The sequence below is a fragment of the Argentina silus genome (assembly GCF_951799395.1).
Source record: "Argentina silus genome assembly, chromosome: 19".
NCBI classification, from domain to species: Eukaryota; Metazoa; Chordata; class Actinopteri; order Argentiniformes; family Argentinidae; genus Argentina; species Argentina silus.
The window spans coordinates 15,131,349-15,153,137 of record NC_139673.1 but is presented as its reverse complement, the minus strand read 5'-3'; the positions used below and the strand labels follow the sequence as shown (position 1 = coordinate 15,153,137).

At 44.9% G+C, this 21,789-nt stretch overlaps 1 protein-coding gene across 1 annotated transcript in view; it reads left to right on the top strand.

Moving 5' to 3' along the window:
* Window positions 1-975: 975 nt before the first annotated feature.
* cngb1a (cyclic nucleotide gated channel subunit beta 1a) overlaps window positions 976-21,789 on the top strand; it is a gene marked incomplete at both ends in the record, with an annotated part of 25,114 nt that continues 4,300 nt past the window's right edge. The window contains 29 exons of the mRNA XM_083691261.1: window positions 976-1,071; window positions 1,565-1,746; window positions 2,609-2,711; window positions 3,009-3,028; window positions 4,248-4,350; window positions 5,209-5,394; window positions 5,835-5,845; window positions 6,348-6,466; window positions 7,003-7,033; window positions 7,430-7,490; window positions 7,622-7,646; window positions 10,260-10,411; window positions 10,656-10,768; window positions 11,048-11,149; window positions 11,439-11,537; window positions 12,353-12,394; window positions 13,034-13,088; window positions 13,752-13,914; window positions 14,101-14,279; window positions 15,081-15,139; window positions 17,491-17,656; window positions 17,805-17,829; window positions 18,261-18,454; window positions 19,182-19,357; window positions 19,573-19,635; window positions 19,811-19,959; window positions 20,268-20,504; window positions 20,809-21,017; window positions 21,164-21,214. Of these exons, the coding sequence (XP_083547387.1) occupies window positions 976-1,071; window positions 1,565-1,746; window positions 2,609-2,711; window positions 3,009-3,028; window positions 4,248-4,350; window positions 5,209-5,394; window positions 5,835-5,845; window positions 6,348-6,466; window positions 7,003-7,033; window positions 7,430-7,490; window positions 7,622-7,646; window positions 10,260-10,411; window positions 10,656-10,768; window positions 11,048-11,149; window positions 11,439-11,537; window positions 12,353-12,394; window positions 13,034-13,088; window positions 13,752-13,914; window positions 14,101-14,279; window positions 15,081-15,139; window positions 17,491-17,656; window positions 17,805-17,829; window positions 18,261-18,454; window positions 19,182-19,357; window positions 19,573-19,635; window positions 19,811-19,959; window positions 20,268-20,504; window positions 20,809-21,017; window positions 21,164-21,214 (3,171 nt within the window). The remainder of the gene's footprint in view (window positions 1,072-1,564; window positions 1,747-2,608; window positions 2,712-3,008; window positions 3,029-4,247; window positions 4,351-5,208; window positions 5,395-5,834; window positions 5,846-6,347; window positions 6,467-7,002; window positions 7,034-7,429; window positions 7,491-7,621; window positions 7,647-10,259; window positions 10,412-10,655; window positions 10,769-11,047; window positions 11,150-11,438; window positions 11,538-12,352; window positions 12,395-13,033; window positions 13,089-13,751; window positions 13,915-14,100; window positions 14,280-15,080; window positions 15,140-17,490; window positions 17,657-17,804; window positions 17,830-18,260; window positions 18,455-19,181; window positions 19,358-19,572; window positions 19,636-19,810; window positions 19,960-20,267; window positions 20,505-20,808; window positions 21,018-21,163; window positions 21,215-21,789) is intronic.

The window sequence follows — 21,789 nt, the reverse complement described above, 5'->3', positions numbered from 1 at the left end:
GATAAAGGCATCTGCTAAATGCCATAAATGTAAATGTAAATGCATGTGTTTCTGCTTATATGGGTTCTGTGTTTTCTCTATCCAACAAGACTGTGTGGTGAGCCATTTAAAGCGCTGTGTTTAAGAGCTTATTGCATATAGTCCAGTACGTAAGTGTAAAGGCCCTTTTATCCCTGCTACTCAGGCTCTCTGGGTGAGAGCACCTTCCTCAGGAGAGAGATGGACAGGTTAATGAGCTGAGCGCTGCCGTGACGTTCAAGAAGAGAGAGACAGTCTGCTCAGCAGGTCTTTGGCTTCCTGCCAAGGCTAACACTCTCTCTCTCTCTCTCACACACACACATACACACAAACACTCTTTAATGGTTAAAAGGTTAAAACTACCTGTGGCTTCACCTGGAGGGTACAGTTGTTGATGTATCATAATGGTCTGGAATATAGAGAGTATTGTCATGCTTCTCTCTGAGATGTTCAGTGACAAAGCTATTTTCTGCCGGTGAACTCCCCCCCCCCCCCACAGGTAGATTAGGGTCAGGGGCAGTTAAGGCTGATTGAGACTGACACTCAGCCACAGATACAGCCTGATTCACCCACAGCAGTGTACAGGACAGGGAGACACAGAATTGGCACATAATATTATATTATATTAGATAGATTGTTTGGCCACTCTCTGTTTACATGCCATGAAAAAAATTGAGTCTCTATCGTAAAATGTACTTGGTATATTTCGCCCATTGTTTGGTACCAGTGGAGGCTGGTGGAGGTAGACATTGGAGGATGGGCTCAATCGGAGGACAGCTCATTGTAATGCATGGAATGGAATCAGGAATGGTAACAAGCTTGATTCCTCCTTCCATTCCATACATTACAATGAGCCTGTCCTCCGATTTCTACCTCTACCAGCCTCCACTGGTCTATGTATTTTCATGTTGCAGTGTGTTTATCTGTGTGTGTGTGTGTGTGTGTGTGTGTTTCAGGATGTTCAACTGGGTGGTGAAAGTGGTTCCCCAGCCACCTGAGCATCCAGAGATACTAGAAGACCAGGAGAAGCCAAAAGCCCCTCCTCCTGTACTAGTAAGACCTCAGTGTGTGTGTGTGTGTGTGTGTGTGTGTGTGTGTGTGTGTGTGTGTGTGTGTGTGTGTGTGTGTGTGTGTGTGTGTGTGTGCGTGCGCACACGTGTGTATGGGTGTTGGGTGTGCAAGTTTGTCAAGTTACTATCCAAATACTGCAGAATATTATTTGTTTCATTCCAAACAGGAGAGGAAAGTAACATTTCAAGATGAGAAGAAAGCAGGTAAGGATTGTTTTTTAACCCTAATAATAAGCCATTAACGTGACTGAATGACACCAAGAGAAGTGCTAATACACATTGTACTACTGTACGCAGCACTGCAGAATTCCCAGAGAGCTAAATCTCATACTATTCTCTGTTTCAAAGCTCCAAAGCCTGCCAAAGCCAAAGAGGAGGATCAGATCTCCGAAGAGAATAGGTGAGTGTGTGTGTGTGTCTGTGTCTGTGTGTGTGTCTGTGTCTGTGTCTGTGTCTCTGTTATTGTGACCCAGTAGCCTGCTCTGATCTGGGCCCAGGTGCCAGGCCCAGAACAGAGAGCACCAGGTGCCAGGCCCAGAACAGAGAGCACCAGGTGCCAGGCCTGGGACAGAGAGCACCAGGTGCCAGGCCTGGGACAGAGAGGACACAGAGGGGATCAGGGTGACGGGATCAGGCTTAGAGGAAATCCCACCGACATGTCTACATACTGTAGTCTCTTTACTGTACATTCAGTATGTCAACAGACACGCTTTAAATAAGTACACCTCAGCTTGGTGCGTCTGTACTGTATATTCAGGCCAATGTCAACACGCATGCTTTAAGTAAATACAGTACACCTTAGACCCTGCAGTGTTGACAGAGAGATTGATAGGCACTTTAAACAAATTAAAGGAGCGACACATTAAACCTGGTTCCCCTGTGACCACAGGTCGAAACTGCAATTACAAAGAGCTGTTTGTTTACAGTAGCCGTTGGTCCTCGTTAGCTTCAATTACGGCTATCAAGACCTTTGAGATAAGATCCCGACATGCCAAGTAAACAGGTCATTATAAATGCAGTAATTGCTACGGATAGTTAGGATTTGGCTTTACTTTCTGTAACAACTTACGATTTGACAACAAAGTGGCTGTATCTGCCAGGAGAGGTCAATACGCTTATACCATAGCCAATCAAAACATTGGTGAGCAGCTATTACTATCGCTTCACGATCCCTGCTGATTTTTCCAGGCCGTTATATGCTGTGGTACAGTGAAAATGTCATGTGTGCTCTAACTTTAATGATTATGATGAGTGTTTACCCCGCATGTGGTCTACAATAGAGCTTGTAGTCTCTCTTCAGCGTTGTTGATGAAAGGGAGTCGAACGTCAACTCAAATGATTTGGGATTGTAACCCTCTCTCTCTCTCTCTCTCTCCCTCTCTCTCTCCTCTCACTCTCTATTTCTCTCTATCCCTCTTTCTCTCTCTCTCCCTCTCCCTCTCACTCTCTATTTCTCTCTATCCCTCTTTCTCTCTCTCTCTCTCTCTCTCTCTCTCTCTCTCTCCCCCCTCTCTGTGTAGTGGCCAGCCCGGGGTGTTGACATGGATCTCTCATGGCTTCGCCAGTGCCCTCCCCCAGCCCGTTGGGACCCCCACAATAGGCAGAGCTAACTCAGAGACCAGGGTGAGACACACTGCTGACACTTGTACTGTATTCTAGGACAGATCTATTAAAGCTAGATTTATTGAAGAACCTGATGTGGGTGATACCAGTGGAGGCTGGTGGAGGTAGAAATCGGAGGACGGACTCATTGTAAAGCATGGAACGGAATCAGGAATGGTTTCAAACACACTCCATTCCGTGTATTACAATGAGCCTGTCCTCTGATTTCTACCGAGCCTCCCTTGTGTGATACTGCATCCCCCTGTGCCCTGATTCTGTCCTATGTCTTCTGCTCCTCAACCCCTCCTCATCAAACAGGATGATGCTGCAGTCAACGGGTATGGAGCTGTGTGTGTGTGTGTGTGTGTGTGTGTGTGTGTGTGTGTGTGTGTGTGTGTGTGTGTGTGTGTGTGTGTGTGTGTGTGTGTGTGTGTGTGTGTGTGTGTGTGTGTGTGTGTGTGTACACTCACTTAACACTTTATTAGGAACACCTGTACACCTTCTCATGGTGGAGGTGGTGTAATGGCGTGTGGATCTTAATACCAATCAATCATCGCTTGAATGCCACAGCCTATTTGAGTATTGTTGCTGACCATGTGCATCCCTTCATGGCCACAATTTACCCATCTTCTAATGGCTACTTCCAGCATGATAATGAGTGACAATGAGTTCAGTGTTCTTCAGTGGCCTTCCCGGTCACCGGCTCTGAATCCAATAGAACATATTTGGGATGTGGTAGAACGGGAGATTCACAGCTTGAAAGTGCACCTCAAAAATCTGCAGGGATTGCGTGATGCAATCATGTCAGCATGAACCAGAATCTCAAAGGAATGTTTCCAACATCTTGTGGAATCAATGGCACGAAGAATTGAGAGCAAAGGGAGGCCCTACCCAGTATTGGTGTAGTGTTCCTAATAAAGGGAGGCCCTACCCAGTATTAGTATAGTGTTCCTAATAAAGTGTTTGTGAGTGTATATCTGCACTGTATGTGAACATGTATGAAGTGTTTATGTCTGCATATCTAGATGCAGGTTACTGATGTGTGTTGTGTATTCTCTGTCTCCTTTGTGGACAACAGTAAGCCTGGTGAAGAGTGAGTAAACATAATCTTGCTGATAAATGCTTTGCTAGGCTTCTAAGCCAAATGCTGAGCAAGCATGTTAATTTATTGTACATAGATTGTACATTAAATTAACCTACAGTATACATCATTACCTACAGGACAATCATTATAGCAATGCTAATCCCTGCCATGCCACACTCTGCAATGCCAACAAATGCAGTGCTGAATAATATATTATATCATTTAAATTATATCATTAAAGGCATAGGGACATTTTCAAAAGTGTTCTATATTCCACCCAGCCTTTCCATGTAGTCTTTCCCGACATTACAGTAAGATACTTAGTGAGACTCTTCTCTGAGTGAGACGCTACTCTTCCATGACCCTCCACTGCCCCCTAGTGCATACAAGCCAAGCAAGCTAAGCAACACAGTGCCTGTCAATCAAAGTGTCTGTCAATCAAAGCTCATTTGCATGATTGTATCTCTCCACAGGCAAGGGGGAGGAGTCATCGGATGGATCGTTCAGGGATTGGGTAAAGTGGTTCCACAGCCTGAAGAGAAATACAAGGAGGTAGAAACCGAAGACAACACAGAGGTAGAGAACACTACTAACTATCCGACTACTAACTAGAATACTACTAACTATCTGACTGCCAACGAGAGTACTACTAACTATTTGACGAGTAAGTAGAATACTACTAACTATCCGACTACTAACTAGAATACTACAAACTATCTGACTACTGTACTAACTTGTATACAGATAGAATACTACTAACTATCCAACTACTAACAAGAATACTACTAACTATCTGAGTACTAACTAGTATACTATTAACCATCTGACTACTAACTAAAATACTACAATCTATCTGACTACTAACTACCCTAATACTAACTAACTAACAAACACAATATGCTATTACGTATGTTCATTTCTATGTATAACTCCCTCTTTATGTATGTATCCATGAATATAATACCTTACAGTACAATACACAAGGCCAATACTCATATTTAACCTTGCTCTTGTGTATTGTAACTTTAGGAATACCCTGCATGTCTGTTGTCTAAATATGTGTGTAATGTAATCCCTTTGTTAACCTAATTGTTTGTAGTTGAATATTGTCTGGAGGTTGTCCAGTAGCTGACCTTTCATAGCATTTTCAAACAAAGTATGACTCCTGAAAGAGCACTGAAACACAACCGTAAAAGAACATCTTGTTTTTCTTCTAATCTGTACAGTCACCCCCACTACCCGTCATCCTGGTCAGTTTTTTCAAAATATAAATTCATTCACATTCACAAAGAGAATGACAAACACAAAATACACACTTGTCGGTCTTTTCTCGTGGCTAATACTGAATTGTAACATCAGCAATATCTCTGACTTTCACAGCAGTGTTTTGTACATTGAGCCACTCTAGTTTTGTTTAACAGAATTTCCGTTTAGATTTCAGAAGTGAGCAAGGTGGCGGAGGTTAAGGCGGAGCCTAAACCTATAGCGGTTAAGGCGGAGCCTAAGCCTACCGTGGTTAAGGCGGAGCCTAAACCTCCCGTGGTTAAGGTGGAGCCTAAGCCTACCGTGGTTAAGGTGGAGCCTAAACCTACTGTGGTTAAGGTGGAGCCTAAGCCGATCGTAAGTAGATAGCTACAGTACAGCCTGGCCCTTGCTAACAAAAACCCAATGCTTACAAACTACTTTGCCGCGCTGGTATCCTAACGCTGGTCCTGAAGATCCATTCACCACTTTGTTGGAGAAAAAAAAAGTGGAATCGATTGACCATGAACAAAATGTGTTTGACTCACACCATATTCGTATATTGGAGTATATATTGTTTTGAACCAAACCCCAGTGGATCGTATTAGTCAGTGGTGCCCAGGGTTTGAATGGCAGGACTCTGACACTGACACTGCCATAAGCGCTGCCTAAAGGTATCGACATGGGGAGCGGTAGCACTGAGAGCCTCAAAGTCTTGTGTCCACCCCTCTATCTTCAAGGCAACCTAATGAGTCAGTCTGTCATTCGAACCTTGGTGCTTCCCAGTGTCCCATCGCTTCCCCCCCCTCCCTCCCCAGCTGTGCCTAAGGTCTGTGACGAGGCCTGCTTTCGCTGGCTGCACAATAAAATGTCATCACAGCACTTGTCTTTGTGTGGGTGGATCTCTTGTTGACTGGCTGTCAATGTTGCTTTCTCCACAGGTTAATGAGATGAAAGATGTTCCAGGTGAGAGTTAACAGCTTTGACTCTTTCTGGCTTATTTCTGGTTTTCTGGCCTATTTAGGCTTATGATGATGATAAGGATGATGACGATAATAATGATGATGATGATGATGATGATGATGTTCTCCCTGTCTTTAGATGCGGAGCCTCTAGCTCATATAGCTGTGGTAGAGATTGGAACAGATGGAGAGACAGAGACAGACAACAACAAGTCCAGGTGTGTGTGTGTGTGTGTTTGTATCTCTCTCTGTCTCTCTCTCTCTCTCTCTCTCTCTCTCTCTCTCTCTCTCTCTCTCCCTCTCTCTCTTTCCCTCTGTCAATATCTCCCGCCCTACTCATGCTATCTCCAAACTCTTCTCCATTGTCAGGGTGATGGGGTGGTTAAAGCTGGGCTTTGAGAAGGTGGTCCCCCAGCCATCTGTGGAGCTCCCTGGTCAGGTCACCTCAGACAGACCGGTGAAGAAGGAGGCTCCCTGCCCCCCGAAAGGTACTCTACTCTACCACAACACAACAGCACTCACAGAGGGATGACCTCATCACTATCTTACTTGACATATTGTCGGGATATACCGGTAGTGCAGCAAGAATAGTGTGTGTCAGAGTGTTCTATATGGAAGAATGGTGCCAATGTAGGGGTACATTTTCTATTGGCCAACGCCAAATAATTAATTTACATTATACCAGTGGAGCATGTTGCCATGCAACCGGTTGTTAGTCCAATGAAAAATAAATCTTGGGTAAATAAAGAAGTTTAACCAGGAAGCTATATGGAACTATTTGAAGCTCATTGGCGCCACTCATCTAATTGACCGCTCCAGTGTGTGTCAGGTATTGAGTCTAAAAGTAAGAAACAGGATTTGATGATTCATGAGGCCATTTCAACAGAACTGTTTGTCGTGTAAGTGAAATCATCTATAGTCTGTTTCTGACCTGTGTAATGTTTCCTAGTAGTGGCCTCAGCACCTCCACCACCACCACCACCACCTCCACCTCCACCTCCACCTGCACCTGCACCTCCACTAGCCAAACCAGCAGAGGATGAGAACAAAGCAAAGTACGACTCACTCACATGTACATGTATACACAGCAAAAAATGAAATATACCCTATGACACTGCTTTAACATTGTATTAGCTCTGCCACATGCTCTATACTGCTGTACCTCTAATAGTGTACATGCTCTGTGATGTTGTATAATGTGTGTGTGTGTGCCTGCCTGCCTGCCTGCCTGTGTGTGTGCCTGCCTGCCTGCGTGTGTGTGTGTGTGTGTGTGTGTGTGTGTGTGTGTGTGTGTGTCTGTGTGTGTGTGTGTGTGTGTGTGTGTGCCTGCCTGCCTGCATGCCTGTGTGTGTGCCTGCCTGCCTGCCTGCATGCCTGTGTGTGTGTGTGTGTGTGTGTGTGTGTGTATGCGTGTGAAACTAATATAGTGTATATCTGTTCCTCTCCTGTAGTGTGGTGGGGTGGTTTGTTCAGGGTCTGAGTCGTATGATACCTCAACCAATCCAGAAATCGGTTAGTGATTGTCAACATTCAACACCATCACCACACCAACCAGATTGTTAGGAATTGTTCAGCTCATGATTTAAAAAAAGACAGACACACATATGACTTTTACTAACAATTCTGTTTTCTGTCGTACACAGGAGAACGGGGAAGCTGTGAGGAATGGTGAGTCATATTCTCTACAGCTTTCTCATTCATAAACACTGTCCTTGGTACAAGATAGGAAGACACTGTTCTGGACTTGAACCTTATGGACTATGAAGGCTGAACGCTAACTTGTGATCTGCGGGAGTAACCCAGAGTATCAAATAGATTATCTCCCATTGACGTCAGTGCCTGTTTTTATGGAAACGTTAATAGTTAAGATTCTGCCCCGGAAAGGTAACAGCTGCACTTCTCACGGCACAAAAATGGTGTTCAACACGACACAAAAGCTGTCAAGTCGTAGCAACGCAGGATCACATGTTCAAACAACACCATGGTTGCGTGAAATAGACATCTGAAACTCTCCATACAGAGCAGGGAAATAGTGCCACCTGCGTTACTCAGCACACAATCAGCCAATAGCGTTATCATTCAAGTCTACTTTCATTGGTTGGTTGGTTTAAACCTATGATGATTTTTTTGGGGGACTAAATCAATTTAGCAAGGAGGCATGGCAGTGTACTGTGGATTGATTGATTTATTGATTGATGGATGGATTGATGGATTGATTTATTGATGGATTAATTTCTGGTGTATTGATCCAGGTCAGTGTCAGTGAGGAGGCAGACTCTAACTGGGCTCCTCTTCTCCTTGTGTTTCAGGGGGGATGGCGCTGAGAGCCCCTTAAACAAAAGGAGAAGAAAGACTGGGAGAGAGTCGCTCACACAGACACACACACACAAACACACACACACACACATACAGTACACTACACACAGCAGTAGACCAAATTTGCAGAGAGAATGTTGAACCTTTCACATACAGAATGACAACCAGGCAGAGAGGAATTCACAGTTACACACACAGGCACAGCGACTGTACACTGTACACAATATTCAGGGGAGGCTGGTGGCGGCAGAAATTGGAAGACGGGCTCACTATAATGCATGGAATGGAATGGACTGAGACCATTCCTCATTCCACCTCATGCATTATAATGAGCCCTTCCTCCGATACCAATGGCTCTGTGAAGCAGGACGTGTTTTAGTTTTGGCACACGACACATGATGCCCTTTCACGCTCTCCTTTCAACACCTGATTGATATAAAAATGTTGAATTAAATATAAATAAAATTTAAAAAAAAAACACTATTAATGTTTTAACGTACAAAGTACCATGATTAGCTGTGGTATACGAGAGTGAATTATACAGTTTACACTGGTTTCTATTGTGCTGTCAATGCTGTACTCCCATTAGAAGCCTGTACGAGAAAATATCTCACATTCATGCTTTTGACACAATGAAACAAACAAGTGTGGCACTGACACTTGACAATGCAGCTCCTCCATACCGAAACGCACTGTGTATTAATTTAGTTTATATTGCACAATCATGCACCACAACCCCATGAATCAGTTATAAGCTAGTGCCGCAAGATGGTTTCTTACTTCTTATTTCTCACTGGAATCAACAGAACCCAAATGCAGTCAAACACTTTTAGACTCTTGACTATAAAGGAAACACAGCTACTCTCACTTGCTAGCAATCACATTCAACAGGGCTATATATAGATCAGGTATGTAGGGCTTATGGCTATATAGGTCAAAACAATCACATTCAACAGGGCTACATGTAGATCAGGTATGTAGGGCTTATGGCTATATAGGTCAAAACAATCACATTCAACAGGGCTATATATAGATCAGGTATATAGGACTTATGGCTATATAGGTCAAAACAAACACGGTTGGTACGCTAATTCTATATTCTATTCATATATATTTAAATAAGTCCAGGCAGCTATACAATCCTGATGAAGTTGTTATTATATGCAGTTGTGTTGTTTATGACTAATAAAGGTATCTGAGTTTGAAAATGCAATCCGGTGTGTTGTTTGACATGGTAATCTGTGGGGGTAGAGCTAAATGGAGTTGAGCCCCTAACACTGTATGAAATAGATTGAAAACGAGAAAAAGACTATGAATCCATCCATCCATCAATCCATCCATCCATCCATCCATCCATCAATCCATCCATCCACCAACTGAAGCGTTAGTACCTGTATGGTATGTGCAAGGTCAAGAACATACTGTAGATGGAGCTCAATATACCCATTAGGAATGTACAGTATGATATATGAGATATGAATGAATGAATAAAATGAATGTGTTATGTGTTTGTCATGGGGAATTTGAGAGAGTCCTTTTGCTAATCAATCAATCAATCTTCCCATCACCCTCATATCCCATTGACTACACCATAGCCCTGTCACTGTGGTTGTCTGTCAAGACAATCCTATCAATCGTATGAATCCTCATAGAAATAAAATGAGTAGAATGGACAGCTCCAGTGGGTCCAACTGTTTGTCCCAGCCTAGTGATTCTTCAAAACCTTGATTAGCTGAGTTAGGTGTGTCAGTGCTGAACTGGGACAAAAGCCTACAGTACTGCAGCTCTCCAAGACCAGGAATGAGGATCACTGCTGTAGATGAAGATTATTAGAATATTGGGTGTTGAATACGAGTCATTTACATTGGTTGGTCATTCCTGCACAAGACCTGCTCCTGACTTCTCACCCTTAACCCTTAACCTCTGACCCACATTCTCCCTCCCTGCTTCCTGCATGGAGTGTAGTCTGCATCTTGCAGGACCCGGCAGATATGGTTCTGGAGGAGGTGGACCCAAACTGGGACAAGGAGAACAGTGAGCAGCCATCCATTCAGAGCAAGGAGTCAGGGCCTCAGGGAGCCTCCATGATCGAGGTCCTGCCCGCCGTGACACCTGAGGTCAGAGGTCAACCAGTTTGGTCACACGTCACAAGTGTACATGTTTAAATGCTTGAAAGTACACAAGTGGCAATATTTCAGGAAGCACACTGAGAAATGAGGGACATGAGCGATGAACACACACAAACACACACACACACACACACACACACACTCACATTCACTGTACAGTATGGATTTGTTGTGAAGGTCTGGGTTAGAATGGAAAATCATGACTCTCCCTGTCCTGCCTGTGGCCCCGCAGGATCTGGCGCTGCAGGAATCAGAGGACGCGGAGACCCAGACGGAGAGGTGGACTCCTATCATAGACAACATCAAGAGGGAGGCTTTCTGCCCTTCTCTCATTTTTCTCTGCCCGTCTTCATCACCAGTTTATTTCTCTCTCTGTCTGTCTCTTCTCTCTCTCTCTCTCTCTCTCTCTCTCTCTCTCTCTCTCTCTCTCTCTATATATATATATATATATATAGTATATATATATATATATAGTATATATACACACCAGATTAGCTGGTACAACACTATGTGTGATGGCTATTAATGATGGGTTGTTGTGCCTGAATGGCTTGTGATTGCCGTTGTGTTGAGTTACAACCCTGCCCTCTGTCCTCTTCATCCTGCCCCTCTGCCCTGTGCCAGGCTGCACCTGGAGGCAGCGCGGATTGCAGAGGACGTGGCCAGGCAGGCAGCAGAGCAGGTTGCCAAGGGAGAAGAAACACAGCAGGAGTCTGACGGAGAGCAGTAAGAGTCACACACACACACGCGCATGCAGGCACACATACACACTTAGGTACACACACACACACACACACACACACACTTAGACACATACACACACACACACACTTAGACACATACATATACACACACACACGTATGATGGCTGTTAGTGATGGATTGTTGTGCCTGTATGGCTTGTGATTGCCCTTGTGTTGAGTTACAACCCTGCCCTCTGTCCTCTTCCCCCTGCCCTCTGCCCCTGTGCATTCTGCCCTTTGCCCCGTGCCCTCTGCCCCCTGCCCTGTGCCAGGCTGCAGATGGAGCATCTAGAGGCGGCACAGATTGCAGAGGACGCGGCCAGGCAGGCAGCAGAGCAGGCGATCAGACAGCTGGAGGCTGACGGAGAGCAGTAAGTGTCACACACATGCATGCAGGCACACATACACGCTCAGATACACATAGACATACACACACACACACACTTAGATACACGCACGCACGCACGCACACACACACACACACTTAGATACACGCACGCACGCACCCACCCACCCACCCACACACACACACACAGTGATCAAGCATCCTCTCCACCTCTGTGTTGAACCTCTGTGTGTGTTGTGGCTGAGCTGGTGTGTGTTGTGGCTGAGCTTACAGCGGTTTATGCTCTGTTCTAATTAGCATATTCCTAGATAAAACAAGCATTGAGATAATGAGTAGACTTTTTTAAGTGTGTGTGTGTGTGTGTGTGTGTGTGTGTGTGTGTGTGTGTGTGTGTGTGTGTGTGTGTGTGATGTTGCTGAGCTGGCGTTTGATGTTGCTGAGTTGGTGTGTGTGTTGTGGCTGAGCTGGTATGTGTTGTGTGTGTGTGTGTGTGTGTGTGTGTGTGTGTGTGATGTTGCTGAGCTGGTGTGTGTTGTGTGTGTGTGATGTTGCTGAGCTGGTGTGTGTTGTGGCTGAGCTGGTGTGTGTTGTGGCTGAGCTGGTGTGTGTTGTGGCTGAGCTGGTGTGTGTTGTGGCTGAGCTGGTGTGTGATGTTGCTGTTAGTCCTGAGACACTGAGGTTATGATCACTGGGTTGTGATAAAAAGCGCTATGTAGGGCTGAGAGCTGCTGTGATGCAACTCTTCCTCACACACACGCACGCACACACACACAGCAGGACACGCCATCGCTGTGAAGACGACCCTGTGTAATCATCCTGCTCACTGTTTACTTTGCAAAGACTGCCCAACATCCAGGAGGAAGAGAACGAGGAAGACCCAGAGTAAGTCCCGCCCTTACATCCTGCCCCCCCCCTACTGCTCCTTAATATCCAAGCAGGTAGAAGTTGCCCCAAACCACTGGTACAGGGTCAGATATGCATATATTAACCTCCCAGTCTGTGTATGGTTTCTGCAAGTGCAGTTAATAACATGCTTATTACAATGTACTAAGAAACTTCAACAGGTAATCTGATCAAAACTCTTCTAATCGGATCCTAAATCTGCAGTTAAGGGCAACTTCTACCTCGAGCAGCACCATCATATATGGTGAATGTTCCCACCCCAACCCTCTGTAGTTTAACTCAAAAGCTGGATGTTTCTGTTTAGGATAAACATTAGGGAGCTTTGCTGTTTCTAAATCTGTTGTAAAGGCTAACTTAGCACTCGCATCCTGCAGCCTCACATTGATCCGTACATTCACTGAAGGTTGAACTCTGAACCTACCTGTATGCCTATGATCACATGTCCTAGCTGTAGGGGGATCTAGGCTCTGTTTGACTCTTCCTTCATACAATAAATCATTCATTCAACAACAGCAATTTACATCTCAGAATTAATTTACACATAAAAGAGCCAGTTTGCAGTTTTTCTGACCTGTGACTGTCTGAAGCTCTGTTTGTCTCCTCCTGCACACCGTCCAGGTTGCAGATGCTCCAGGAAGACAGCGACGAAAGCACAGAAAATAAGAGTCCTAAAGTAACAGCAAAAAATAAATCTTGTGAGGAGGGTAGAGTAACAGATTTAACAGTCGCTGGAGAAATTACGAAAATTGAAGATAATACACCCACACTGGAAAATAAGAGTCCTGAGGAAAGTCAAATAACACAGGAGAATAAGATACAAAATCATAGTAACTTTAATGACGAGAAACAAGTTGCTGTTGAGGAAAAAAATGTCATTGAAACTGAGGAGAATAAGATTACAGAGCAGACTATGGTCACAGAAGAAAGTGAGAAATCGGAGGTTAATAAGATTGCAGTCATCGAGAAAAGTGAAAATGAAGGGAATAAAGTAACCGCGGAGACAAAGAGTGCTGAAGATCAAAAGATAACAGAGACCGAGGAAACCCAAGAGCTTACCCAAGTAGCAGAGGAGGATCAGACGATATCAAATCAGTCTTGTGTAAACAAAGACAAAAACGTTACTGCTGAGGAGAGCATTGTCGTTGAGGATGAAAAGAAAATTGAGGGGATTCATATAATAGAGGAGGTTACAGTCATTCAGGAGATAATTACAAACACTGAACACCAAAACACCATGCTGGAGAGTCCTGAGAGTCCTGCAGGAGCTAAAATAACTGAGGAAAAGGAGAGTAGCGTAACACAGGACACAGTCGTTGAGGAAATGATGACCACCAAGGAGAACGCAGTCACAGAGGACACAGTCGTTGAGGAAATGATGACCACCGAGGAGAACGCAGTCACAGAGGACACAGTCGTTGAGGAAATGATGACCACCGAGAAGAACGCAGTCACAGGGGTGACAGTTGTAGAGGAGGGTCAAGTAATCGAAGTGAAGGAGAGTACTGAAGAGAATAGGGTTACAGAGCAGATTATAGTCTCTGGGGGAAGTAAGACATCTGAGGATAATAAAATAACACATGAGGTTACAGTGATTGAACATATTGAAGAGAATAAAGTCACACAGACAAAGAGAGCTGATGATAACAAAGTAACAGATAAGACTGTGGAAACACAAGAGGTTACAGGACATCAGAGGAGACTCAGGAGGAAAAACAGGTTACAGGACATCGTAAAGGACATTATGAGTAAGAAGTTAGCAGAGACGGTTAGAGTCGTTGAGAAATGTAAGGACCCTGGCGATGAGAACAAGATATCCAACAAGAGTAATGTCATTGAGGAAAATAAGAGTCCGCAGGAGAAAAGCGTAACAGAGGTTACAGTTATTGATACAATTCTGAATAGTGACAAAAAAGCTGATGCGGAGGGAATAACGGAGGTGACAAACAGTCCTGAGGAGAGAGGGGTCACAAAGTTGACTGAAGTAAGACAAGATGTTACAGTCGTTGAGGATATCATCAATACCGAAACAGAGATGACTAAAAGTCGTGAGGATAAAAAAATAACAGAGGGGCCTAAAGTAATACATGAGGTTACATTCGTTGTGAAAATAACAGTTACTGAGAAGAGCGAGGTATCAAATTCGACTAATGTAAACAGAGACAAAAAAGAACAGAGTGTTGTCATTGACAATGATAACATATCTGGGGACAGTACGACGACAGAGTTTACAGTTGTTGAGGACATGAGTGAGAAAGCTGAGGAGAATCCCACGACACAAGACATAAAGGTTGCTGCTGAAGAGAAAGTGGTCATGGAAGAGAATAAGATATCTGAGGAGACTAATATCAGTGAAGACCATACCAGCCCTGTGGAGAATAAGAATGAGTAAGCCAAATCTTTAGCAGATAGAGGCTTATTCCTGCATTGCAGGGGAGGTAGAGCACACCCATGCAGACTTTTCCCCAAGCAGAGGTCTGTTGTAGTCACTTGCGCTTTAATCTCGGAATGTCCGGTGGACCAACGTGTCAAACTTAGCCTTCGTTTACCCAATACAAAGATCGGGGAAAACTCCAGACGCATAGCCATTGGCTTTACCTCGCATTAATCTTCAGTCCTCCCACAGCACCTCCCCCCATTGTTTGCACACCACACGTTTCTGATTCAGAGCCGTGCCTCGCTGTCGTTTGATTCGCTAAAACCAAACAATGATAAATACTTTACTCTGTAAGTTTACTCCCACGAAGGCCAGGTTTGAGTCGTTGTTATTTAGGGCTTATATGCGTTGTGCGCAATAGCCTGCGGATGAGGTTACTTGTGCTTTGATGCCATATAAACTAGGCTACTGACTGGCCACTGCATGCACATTGCTTTGCCGTGGAGGTCAGGACCATGAGTGATGAGTTCCATAGTTTTAATGAGTTTTATTTCTGCAGTTAAAAGAAGAAAGAATGGATTTATATTCTAAACTTGGCCCAATGTTGACAGAACACAGGCTAAATCTTTATATTAAGTCATTTTTAAATAATGTTCATACCTGTCCAAAAACTGGGCTTCAGAGACCTTTATCATGATTTACCTAACTCAATAAAATTGTGTTGAATGATACTGACCATCAGATTGAAAAACGTTAAGTTAAACAGTTACAGACACCCAGTGCTATTCGTGGAATGAGTGAGGACCACCAACACTTTCTGTCCCATCTCATGTTGACCCTGACCTCCAAGGTGTCTGACTGCCGCTCTGTTTGTCCTCTCCTGCACACCGTCCAGGTTGCAGATGCTCCTGGAGAGTGATGATGACAGTTCAGAGAATAGGAGTCCTGAGGAGAATAGTATAACAGAGGAAAAAAAAATATCCAACAAGAATAATGTCGATGAAGACAGGAAAGTTGCAGAGGAAAATAAAATAACTGAGTAAGATGATGAATCTTTAACAGATATTATAGAGGCTTATTCCTGCATTCAGGAAGGGGCACCCATACCAATGCTCTTACAGACGGCTTCTTCAGCAGAGAGCACATTGTTAGAATAACCTTTGTAACCTTAGACTGTTAAAGGGAAATTATGTGGTATGAAATCATCCGACAAACTCTGAATCTGGGTGAACTAGCTCTTCAAGGGTATCTATGAAGAATTTGTGTCAAAGGATTCATGTAAATTGATTAAAAAAAAAAAAAATATGTAGCTGGGGAAATCCTGTAGAGATCAAACTCTCTGACATCATTAAGACATGGATTAGTTTTGTATGGGTGGCACACCTCCTATGCAAATGCTTGTGCTGACAAGTTGCGTTTTGATGCCATATAAACTAGGCTACGACCTCCTCATGGCGCTCCCACATGGCTAAATAGCTCACTGTCTGCTGCATGCACATTGCTTTGAGGTTTCATGGCTTTTACATATGTATACTGCCGCAGGTCAGTTAGCCTCTAAAGATGCTCAGCTAACAGTCCATAGGGAACTGCTGTAGGCCTAACTGCCCCCAGCTTGAGCGCTGATAGAAATGGCGACAATATCTTACCGACTGCGTTCTCATTCAGTAGTTTGATGCGTCTTCTATTGTTTTGTCCCACCCTATTCCTCACTGAAACAGTGCCGACCTTAAAAGGTACGTTGGAATCTTAGTTGCCACATTTTTAGAGGGAACACTTGTCTCAAATATATTAAGCGTGGCTTGGTTTCTTTCCTTTGTTTCACCCATTTCTCAACATAAAACTAGTTTGACCGCTTTCAGAAAGCTTTGGCAACATAACCAAACCCCCCCACCCCCCCCCCCCCCCCACCCCACCCCCTCTGCATCCTCACACTCGCAATTGACAAAGCTTATCTCTATAGTCCAACGCTGCGATGGCAACCTCGCCCCAAAGAATCCCTCCATCGGCACCTGTCTGAGCCACCTATCGACGGTTACCTTGGTGATTTATCCAGGGTTTGTTAGTGTCGCAAGTGTGATAGCAGCTTTTCCCTACGTAGGGCTTTCCTTTACACTTTCCCTTCCACCAATCCGATGTCAGACGAAACCTTGAGGATCACAACACATCTGCCATCAGTGTGTGTGTGTGTGTGTGTGTGTGTGTGTGTGTGTGTGTGTGTGTGTTACACGTTGTATATACCTCCTTTATTTCACACTGAATAAGTTTCAGTTTGACTGCATATACATTTTGTGGAAGAAGGAGACCACTGGCTTAGACACCGGTCCACATAGCGTTTCTCCTGTACAGACCTCCTGTGCTTGATTTAGCTTACCTTGCATGCAGACTATTCCACTGTATTTTTCCCACATTTGCCTGCAATGCAACTAGAACGTTAATAATTCATGTTTCTCAACATTCTTAGCATTATGTTTATTGCTGTGAATATATATGTGTAATGTATGTGTGTGTGTTTGTGATTGTGTTTGTGTAAGTGAATATGTGCATGTTGGTCCTAATCCCATCATCTCAGCTTCTTTTCTCTGATACGGTGGAGAGCTTTACCAATAGGTGAGGTCTAAGCAGTAAAGCTGCTCTGGTCTGTGTTGTGTACACTAGGTACAGTGTTCTGTGACGCTCCTCCTGCCACCTCCTCCCTCCCCAGGTGCCTGCTGGACGTGTGTCCATCCCAACAGAGCGACCCCGGCGCAGAGATGACCGACTCCACTGGACCTGGACCACAGCCTGTCCCAGCCAAACAACCAGAACCGCCAAAGAAAGTATCTCCCCCGGCGACAGTGAACGAACCCGAGGCCCCGCCCTCAGCCCAGGTAGGGAACATGTCATTGTGTCATTACACACAAACCAGTACCTCATCTGTAAGGATTATACAGTGTATATTGTATACATGGTTATTACTATTGAAGATAAATGTTATTTGGTATTCATTTCTCATGTTGTTCTCATCTCTGGTTCCAGGTGGAGGAGGCAGCGAATTGTGGAGGTGAGTCTTCCTGCTCTTCTTAAAGTGAAGAGCATTGACACTGAGGGTAGTAATCCATACACTGTAATCAGAGAGAAAAAGAGAGAGAGAGAGAGCGAGGGAGAGAGGGAGGGAGGGAGAGAGAGAGAGAGTGTACTATGAAACTATGAAAGGGGAGGCTTGTCTGTTTGCACCGAAAACAGCTAATGTCAGGACATATTAAAACATAACAAACAAGAAACATACATAAATACAAGATTCAATATGAGCGCGGACAACTTTGACTGTCATATACCAGAAAATGATTGTGTGTCGGTTCAAAATAGCCATCATCACCGCACACTGAATTTTGAGTTCTCTAACCTCTCTCGTCTTAATCATAATCAAACACTCTCTGTCTCGCCGGATGGTGTTGATCTAATTGGTTATCTGGCTGATGTGTCTCCGCCCAGTGCCCTCCAGCTGCTCTCCAAGGAGGGGCCTGCTCCTGCGTTTCCCCCACGCCTCCCGGTGCATCATCACCCTCCGCAAGCTGCTGCATTGCAACAACCTCAGAGGCCCAAAGCTGCCCTCCCTGCCCAAGCTACCCGCCCTGCCTCAGGACATAGTTCTGCTGGGCCAGGAGTTTTCCCAGTACCCCAAGCAGGCTCGAGACTACTGCCTTAACATCCACCACCGCCTCAACAGCCATAACCCCATTAACCCCATTAACCCCACCCAGCAGGATGCCTAAGCAGTAGCACCCCCCCCTTCCCAAACCCCCACCCCCTGTCCTCGTCAAACCTGGAGTTAGGCCCCTATAACTACTGTAAACTAACCTTCAGAGTGCCAACCCCCCATCCAAACCCACATCTATTCTGAACCAGAGAATCCCTTCCTCACCCTGTCCCCTGACCCCTGACCCTTGATCCCTGGCGCCGACCTCCACATCTCTGCCGTCATGCCCTCCACCGCTGTTCTGCCTAATGGCAAAGAGCAGCAGCCCTCCACCCACTGTCCAGGTGAACTAGACACCCTCAAGGGTGGAATGTGCCGTGCCGTGCCGTGCCGTGCCGTGCTGTGCTGTGCCGTGCTGTGTTGTTCTTACTGTACAATAGTACATTTATGACTTAAGGCTCACTATATCCATCTTAAATGTGTGAAACGTTGGATACGTTTTAGCCCTGGGTTTATCCAAATCAAACCCTGGAGTGTTCTGGAATGTTATGTATTGTACCTGTGAGAGTTCAGGATTGTTCTTTAGTGAGCTATGTAGAGAGTTCTAGAATGCTCTTGTGTGAGTTCTTCTGTTCAGAGAGTTCTAGAATGCTCTTGTGTGAATTCTTCAACTCAGAGTTCTAGAATGCTCTTTTGTGTTCCATGGACAGTTCTAGAATGCTCCTCTGTGTTCCTCAGCGAGTGGCGTTGGTGTGGCCATAGCTGTGAAGGTCGAGGATGTGGACAAACACGCTGGGGCAGGGAATGGCCTCCACATCCCACAAATCATCACCCCCCAGGACACCCAGCCCATGACCCTGACTGTGCCTGCAGTCACATTGGCAAAGCATGGGTAAGCTAGCTGACCTAATTCAGACCCCCTCCGAAATATTGAGTGATATACCAAGGATCAGTGCTATCTATCTACATAGGCAGTGCTAGTATAATGATGATGACATCACTGTTGTGATGGTCAGTAATCCTGTTCCCATCCCTGTCTCCTTGTCTCCTACCATGTCTTCTTATATACTATGTCCTTATCGCCTCTCCTTGTCTCCTCCCACTCAGTGCCTTGTCTACTCATGCGGATGATGACGATGGTAACAGGAGCCTCCTGAGTGTGGATGACGAGTGAGTGACACACACACACACACACACACACACACACATACACATATACACACACAGGCTCAGGCTACTGCTGAGGAGTGGTGTGTATTCTTGCTTCGGTTGGATAGGTATGGAATGTATTTATACAGTGCTTTTCAAAGTGCTGCGCTTCTCAAGGTCCTGATGTATCCTACAGGATGCGACCAGGGTCTGCGGCCAGTCAGACCAGCCTTGTGGTCAGTGAACGCCTGACTGAGCTGGTCAAGCTGTTCAAGGACCGGACAGACCGCAAGAGGGAGAAGATGGTGGACCCAGACGAATCTGAAGATGAAAGTCCCAAATCTTGTACGTAACCTCAACATGACCTCTGACCTCTAACCTGTAAACATGACCTTTCACCTGACCTTACCCCAAACCCAAAATCATGACTCACCATAGATTAAACTCTGCAAGGGCTTCATAAGGTAGTTGCACATCTGTAAAAAAATAAATTATATATATATATATATATATATATATATATATATATATATATATATATATATAAATATGAAAGTAGACACATTTCTTAGATTTACAATACAATAACAATTTTAGCATAGCATTAATTCACAGCACACAGTTAACGTCTCCCCCCTCTGTCTCCCCCCCAGCCCCGGCCAAGGCACCCCCTCCCCCTCCTCCTCCGCCTCCCCCAGAAGAAGAAAAGGCTGTTGCTGTACCGGAGGAGGAGGAGGAAGAGGAAGAGGAAGAGGACAAGTTCTACGACTTCTACGGATACTCCATCAAGATCCCCAAACTGCCCCGACTGCCCCCACTTCCCCCACTGCCCGGCTGGCTCCGCACGATAGTGGAATACCGCTTTCCTGACAGCATAGACCCCTATACCAGTGAGTTAGTTATATATCACACTATCACATATACCCCTATACCAGTGAGTTAGTTATATATCACACTATCACATATACCCCTATACCAGTGAGTTAGAGTGCATACATTTTTCAGTATATATGGTCCCAGCGGGAATCAAACTCACAACCTAAGCGTTGTTAACGTCATGCTCTATCAACTGAACCACAGAGGTCCACCATTAGACAGTACACCGGACCTCACTGTCAAACCTTATTTAAACAGCAGAGTTCTTATATTTGTGATGGTAATTTGGTTTGGTTTGTCCCTCTCGTCTCCCTGTAGACCTGGTCTACGTGGTGTGGCTGTTCTTTGTGATGATGGCGTGGAACTGGAACGTGTGGCTGATCCCGGTGCGCTGGTGCTTCCCCTACCAGACGCCCGAGAACATCCACCTGTGGCTGTTGATGGACTACACCTGTGACCTGATCTACATCACTGACATCTTCATCTTCCAGCCCCGCCTGGAGTTCGTCCGCGCAGGGGACATTGTGGTGAGTGCAGTACTGCTACAATACATATGTATATACATATGCATTAGTGGACATATGCACACACACACACACACACACACACACACACACACACAGGCACTCAATACTATTAGCCACTGTTTTAATCTGTCATGTTGTTATTACAGTGTGACAAAAAGGATATGAGAGAGAACTACATGACGACAGAAAGATTCAAGGTGAGGAAAGAAAGATACGCACTCTCTTATTCGGTCAATCTGGGTCCTCTAATATCACACTGTCTCTTATTCTGTCAATCTGGGTCCTCTAATATCACACTGTCTCTTATTCTGTCAATCTGGGTCCTCTAAAATCACACTGTCTCTTATTCTGTCAATCTGGGTCCTCTAATATCACACTGTCTCTTATTCTGAAGCAGGACGTCTGTCAATCTAGGGCCTCTAATATCACACTGTCTTATTCTGAAGCAGGACGTCTGTCAATCTAGGGCCTCTAATATCACACTGTCTCTTATTCTGAAGCAGGACGTCTGTCAATCTGGGTCCTACAATATCACACTGTCTCTTATTCTGAAGCAGGACGTCTGTCAATCTGGGTCCTACAATATCACACTGTCTCTTATTCTGAAGCAGGACGTCTGTCAATCTGGGTCCCCCACCCCCTACACATTTATAAAAGAAAATGTCCTAAACCTCCAAAAAGTCCCACCTCCACCCCCCCATACACACAATCCACCGGCCCTTTTACAAACATTTTCATTTCTGTATTGCTTTAAAATCACTATAATTTGACC